Source organism: Coregonus lavaretus (assembly GCF_964263955.1).
Source record: "Coregonus lavaretus genome assembly, chromosome: 33".
NCBI classification, from domain to species: domain Eukaryota; kingdom Metazoa; phylum Chordata; class Actinopteri; order Salmoniformes; family Salmonidae; genus Coregonus; species Coregonus lavaretus.
In genome coordinates this window covers 13,672,102-13,678,101 of record NC_140020.1, presented here as the reverse complement: position 1 = coordinate 13,678,101, position 6,000 = coordinate 13,672,102, and the positions used below count along the sequence as shown (strand labels likewise).

Below are 6,000 nucleotides of genomic sequence, written 5' to 3'. Positions count from 1 at the left end.
TTGCTTGCCTCGAAACGAGCATAGAAGTGGTTTAGCTCGTCTGGTAGGCTTGTGCCACTGGGTAGCTCGCGGCTGTGCTTCCCTTTGTAGTCTGTAATAGTTTTCAAGCCCTGCCACATCCGACGAGCATCAGAGCCGGTGTAGTACGATTCAATCTTAGTCCTGTATTGACTCTTTGCCTGTTTGATGGTTCGTCAGAGGGCATAGCAGGATTTTTTATAAGCGTCCGGGTTAGAGACCCGCTCCATGAAAGCGGCAGCTCTACCCTTTAGCTCAGTGCGGATGTTGCCTGTAATCCATGGCTTCTGGTTGGGGTATGTACGTACGGTCACTGTGAGGACGACATCATCAATGCACTTGTTGATGAAGCCAGTGACTGATGTGGTGTACTCCTCAATGCTATCTGAAGAATCCCGGAACATGTTCGTCTGTGCTAGCAAAACAGTCCTGTAGCTTAGCATCTGCATCATCTGACCACTTTTTTATTAACCGAGTCACTGGTGCTTCCTGCTTTAGTTTTTGTTTATAAGCAGGAATCAGGAGGATAGAGTTATGGTCAGATTTGCCAAATGGAGAGCGAGGGAGAGCTTTGTATGTGTCTCTGTGTGTGGAGTAAAGGTGGTCTAGAGTTTTTTTCTCCTCTGGTTTGCACATTTAACAAGCTGGTAGACATTAGGTAGAACGGATTTAAGTTTCCCTGCATTAAAGTCCCGACCACTAGGAGCGCTGCATCTGGATGAGCGTTTTCCTGTTGATTTATGGCCTTATACAGCTCATTCAGTGCAATCTTAATGCCAGCATTTGTTTGTGGTGGGAAATAGACAGCTATGAAAAATATTGATGAAAAGTCTCTTGGTAAATAGTGTGGTCTACAGCTTATCATAAGATACTCTACCTCAGGCGAGCAAAACCTCGAGACTTCCTAAGTATTTGATTTTGTGCACCAGCTGTTGTTTACAAATATACACAGACCGCCACCCCTTGTCTTACCGGAGTCAGCCGTTCTAGCTTGCCGATGTAGCGTATAGCCCGCTAGCTGTATGTTGTCCATGTCGTCGTTCAGCCACGACTCGGTGAAACATAAGATATTACCTTAGAGGACCAGGTTGATTCTTGTACTGTAAGTCTCTGTTCTGCTGAGAATAGGCCTACCTCTTGTCTACACTCTGGAATGGTGTGTAAAACTGGATCGTTTGAGGACCGGCTCCTCAGAGCTCTTTAAACTCCAGTCATTTAGGTTTAGATGGGAGCCAAACCACAGTGGTTAGCATGTTAAATCTTGTAGTTAGCTATCTACTGCCGCACAGAGCTGGTTTGAGACTGTTAAACTATAGCTTTGGATTGAAGTGTCCCCTGAGGAGACAGGAGAGGACACGACTGGCGGGGAGAGGGAGAGCAAGCGCTTGGTCCCTGAACGCAAGTGTCCATTAACATCCCCTCTCTTGGCACATACACAGCAGGGGTGGGGTCTGCCTCCTTCGTTCACTCTATCCCTCCTCCCTCCCCGTTATCTCTCTCTCAGCCACGTTTGGCTCCCTCTCCTCACCCTTATTCTTCTCTCTGGCTCTGTCTGTCCCCCTGAGTTTGGTGCTGAGTGCGGTAATAACCGCAGCGTGTAGAGCAGGAAGCTGATCAGCTGGAATAGAGCACAGGAAGGTGACAGGAAAGGACAGTCTGAGTTGGCCATCAGAGGGGGAGAGATCACGGTAAGGCGCTGCTTAGTGCTCACACCCACACCCAGCCCTGCACCACAACTGTGCACTGGCTTACTGTACTGAGGCTACTTCTCTGAGGCTCACGCGGCTGGCTAATAGTCAATGCACTTCATCTACCGTTCACTTTCATAGAATGACAGGTCAGCTGATTTGAGTTTAGCGGGACACAAAGAGTGCTCAGGATGCAGCCATTCCAGGAACTTGTGGTTCAAGATTGAGTAGATATGGGGATAAACCGAATATTCTTCTTTTGGAATTTGGGAACAAAATACTGGCAATTTGACTTTAGCTAGTCAATGTCCCGCTGTTAATCAGTTGGACTAATCATTGAGGGGCGTTGTCTTGGTTGTTGTTGCAGTGACATCCTTGTTTTCCCAAGCACAACATTGTCATGCCTTGTGTGTGATTATAAGACGTGAGTATTCATTATGCATGTGTGCTCTGTTGGTGACATTGTGTGTGTGTGCGTGCAGACAAAATTCCACATGTGGTATTGTCACAAAGCGTGGAGATACAAGGGCGTTTCTTTCAATGGCTTGATACACAGAAACGCAACACCGTGCTACAATAAAACAGCTAACCTGTGTCTAAAGATGAAACAGAATGGCAGCTCTGCAGCAATGGAAGGAGCCATGGCAGCCTTTTCATAGTATTCTCCTGCCACTGTTGGGGGATGTGTGTGTTGTTTTTATTGGAGGGTAGTGTCGTGGGATAAGGGGGAAATGAAAGCCTGCTTGTCGCAGATCCTTTTGAAGCTGCAGCAATCCCGGTACGGTATGCCTCGTGGGGCGCAGACACTAAGCAAAACAATCCCCAGCCAGCCACACAGCACAGCAGCACACTTAGCTGCAGACTCTGCTCTCTGCACTACCTATGGTTCACATTAAGAGGAAGAGACACTATTGAACAGTACAATAACAACAAACACACCGCAGCCAATTGGGAATGACCAGAGAGTCATAGAGTATTAAAATAAATCTCGACCGCTGTGATGGAAACAGGAAGTTCCTGTACAATTGTATAAATGCCGACAGATAATTTGTTTGTCCGACGTGGGATCTTTTTGTGTCGGTAAAATGTATTATGTGAGAAATCACAGTGCAAACTGTTTATGCGCAAATATTGATATAATAACCAATGATATGGTGTTAGGTCCTCCCACTATAACTCGGGAAACTATGCAGTTTATTAGGCTACAAATTAAATAAGTTATGATGAACTTCACAGGGTGGTGAAAGTGCACCGTGAGTAAGCTTGATGCTCCTTTCCAGTAAATACACATTCGGTGTATACTCTAATTGTCAAAATGTGCCTAATTAGTGTAATGAGGCGATATGCTGATGTGGTGTAGGGAGGTGAAGGGTTTGATACGACTGGAGATAAGCCAAGTCCCTCATCACTCAACACCTCCATGTAGCCTACACTTGAGCTGGATGTGTACAGCCAACACACACACACGCTTAAAATACCTCTGACTGTCACACCCACAGTTCTCCTAGCGTAAGTGATGATTATATAGACAACGTAAACCGAGACGCATGTTTTTACAAGCATAAACAATTAGGCTAACCATAACCCACCTCCAGGACCAGTGTGTATTTATGTATGTGTTGAGGCAATCTATGACTTCCGGTCTATTGTGTCTACTGGCTAATGTCTGTGATGATATTCGCTTCTTAAAGAAAATATCTGATGGCATGAGGTTAGAGCATGTCAGTCACGTCTCTCTATAGAGACACAATTTTGTTTTTTGCTGACAAGGATTGATTGGTTCTGACAGGCTGTGTTGTTTCACAAACTCCCATAATGTGCAAGCGTTTGCAGATTTGTGATTTTGCCTGCACTCTGCTGGGTTGGCCAGGCCATGATACCACTGAATGGCTGAGATAGTCGCTCCCCTGTTGCAAGGTTGGTAGAAATATGCTCTGGATTTCACTGTTGAGTTTTGAACCTGCAGGCTATAGTATTCAACATGGTATTCTATTTCATTTAATCTCTGTTGTGATTTCATATACCAGACTGAGCCTGCCCTATATTCAAGGGGCATTATTCAGTGTATTGATGTTTAAGTTCAAAATAGCATTTTCTTGATTAGATTAGGCCTAGATGTCACCTATTTCTTTAGAATAGATTGTGTGATTTATAGGTCGAATTTCAACCATTTGAGGTGTAGCCTAGGCCTACACAGCACGTCTTCATTTGTGATTTTGTACATGTGTCCTGAATGTAGCCCACACATCAGTGAGGAAGCAGTGTCCGTTATAATGCCATTCGTTGGGTTAAGTTGCTCACTGTTTTTGATGCGTGTCATCTACACAGTTTACTTTTTGGGCTCTGTCATTTTATTTGTTGCAACTTGATTAAGATGAATCTGAACTGAAGAAGCCCGGAATGTGTCCTCCTAGCCTGTTCTTTCGGTTACATTTGGCTACCGAAGTGTCCCTCACCCCTGTTAGTTCTTGATAGGATAATACTAGAATGTCCTTTTCTTGGTTACATTTTCAACCGTTCCCTGAGTCTTCTCAGTTGCTGCCTTCCTTAATTCCTCTGTGTCAACGTGTGTCACATGACCTGCTGTAAAATGTGCGGAACCCAAAAAATGACCATAAAATTGTTTTGTTCCTCCCTCAATAGAGTGGCCAGTCATGCGCGAGCGACCATTTTCTATTTATAAATCCCCCTGCATGCTGCCTAGTTCTGAATATTGTTCCATGAAGTGCGTGTGCTCCTCTCTCATTGATTGTGACAAAAGTAACTGCAGTGAACCATAGAATGCCAGGTACATTTAATTGATAAATTCTGACTTGATTCTAGAGGTAGCCAGCTAAGGTTAATCTCTTTTACAAAACAGATTTTCAATACAATCACATTTGTTATCAGGAGAAAGGAAATAAATGGATTTAGTCAGGGTAGATAATTTGATTAAGTGAATTTGTCTCTATAGAGACTGGCTGAGTCATTGCTCTACCCTGCAGCACTTTGTCCATTTCATTTCACAGAGGGTATGTCCTCCTCTCTGGAACATGACACTTCCAACATGGATTCACATTCTCCAAGAAACTCAACACCATTATCCAGATACTCGGCTCTAATATCATTCCATGATTTTCTGTGAAACTGAGAGAGATGGGCGTGGCAAACCTGAATCTCTTACCTTTTGAGTCCTGTTGTCATGGTGAATAAGTGTAAGTGCGTTGTGCGGAGCCGCTCCCTTGTCACTGATATTTGGGTTGAAGCCTGGTTCTGCCTGGGGCCACTGCTCCTCTCTGGTGGGGGATGCAGTTAAGTTAGCTCCTTAGCAACCAGCCATTGATGGCCACTGCACATCCCTTATCTACATGCCATTTTAGTACGCTCCAATTATATCATGTCGAAATCTGCCAAAATGAATCACGGCTGACAAAAATACAGCTGGTATTATTGCGTCATCTTTGTTTTTCCAGTTGTGTTGCATGAGAAAGAAAATAACAGTGTAGACTAGAATTGATATACACTTTGACCTACCTGCAACATGACGACAACGACACCCATTTACTAATAGACTAGTATCATATGTACTCACATCACTAGATATGTTATCTTCTCCTGGTTTAACTCTATTCCCTATCTCTCTTTCTCTGTGTGCAGTGTGACTGGGGACCATGACGACAGAGGTGGGATCTGAGACGGAGGTGAAAAAAGAGCCGGAGAAGGCGGAGGAGCAGCCTGCAGCACCTGAACCAGAACCACCAGCCACCACCCAGACAGACGAGGCCGCCGAGCAGTCCGCCAACGAAAGCCCCGCTCTGGCAACAGACTCAGCAGAGGCCCCTGCAGAGGCCAAGGAGAACCAGGAAGAGGCCCAGCCTGCCGACAACGCCACAGCACAGGAGGGAGAGGACTCCCCAGCCTCACCACCAGCTTCAGAGAAGAAAGGCATCTCCAGGTTCCTCCCTCCATGGCTTAAGAGGCAGAAGTCTCAAAGCACGGTGGGACCCAAAGAGAGCCAGGCGACGCCCAAGGAAGAGGGAGGTGTGGTCCCGGTGAAGGAGGAGGTTGAGAAGGCGGAACAGGCCAAGGCAGAGCAGACATCATCGCCCACAGCAGCTGAACCACAGGTTGAAGAAGAGAAAGTGAACGGAGAGGCGGAGCCAGAACAGAAAGAGGAAGTGAATTCAGAGGAAAAAGAAGAGGAGAATCATTCCACTGGCAGTGCAGAAACTCAGGTATACTAGCCTATATTGGCCATATAAATACTCTACACACACACCCCTAACTGTCTCTCCATTATCTTTGCAGTTGTTTT

General features: G+C 45.5%; 1 protein-coding gene across 1 annotated transcript in view; it reads left to right on the top strand.

Annotated features, from left to right (window-relative positions):
• Positions 1-2,040: 2,040 nt before the first annotated feature.
• Positions 2,041-6,000, top strand: part of LOC311108689 (protein 4.1-like) — a 54,090-nt gene continuing 50,130 nt past the window's right edge. The window contains exons 1-2 of the mRNA XM_084151407.1: positions 2,041-2,130; positions 5,343-5,920. Coding sequence (XP_084007533.1) covers positions 5,357-5,920 — 564 coding nt within the window. The 5' untranslated portion in view covers positions 2,041-2,130; positions 5,343-5,356. The remainder of the gene's footprint in view (positions 2,131-5,342; positions 5,921-6,000) is intronic.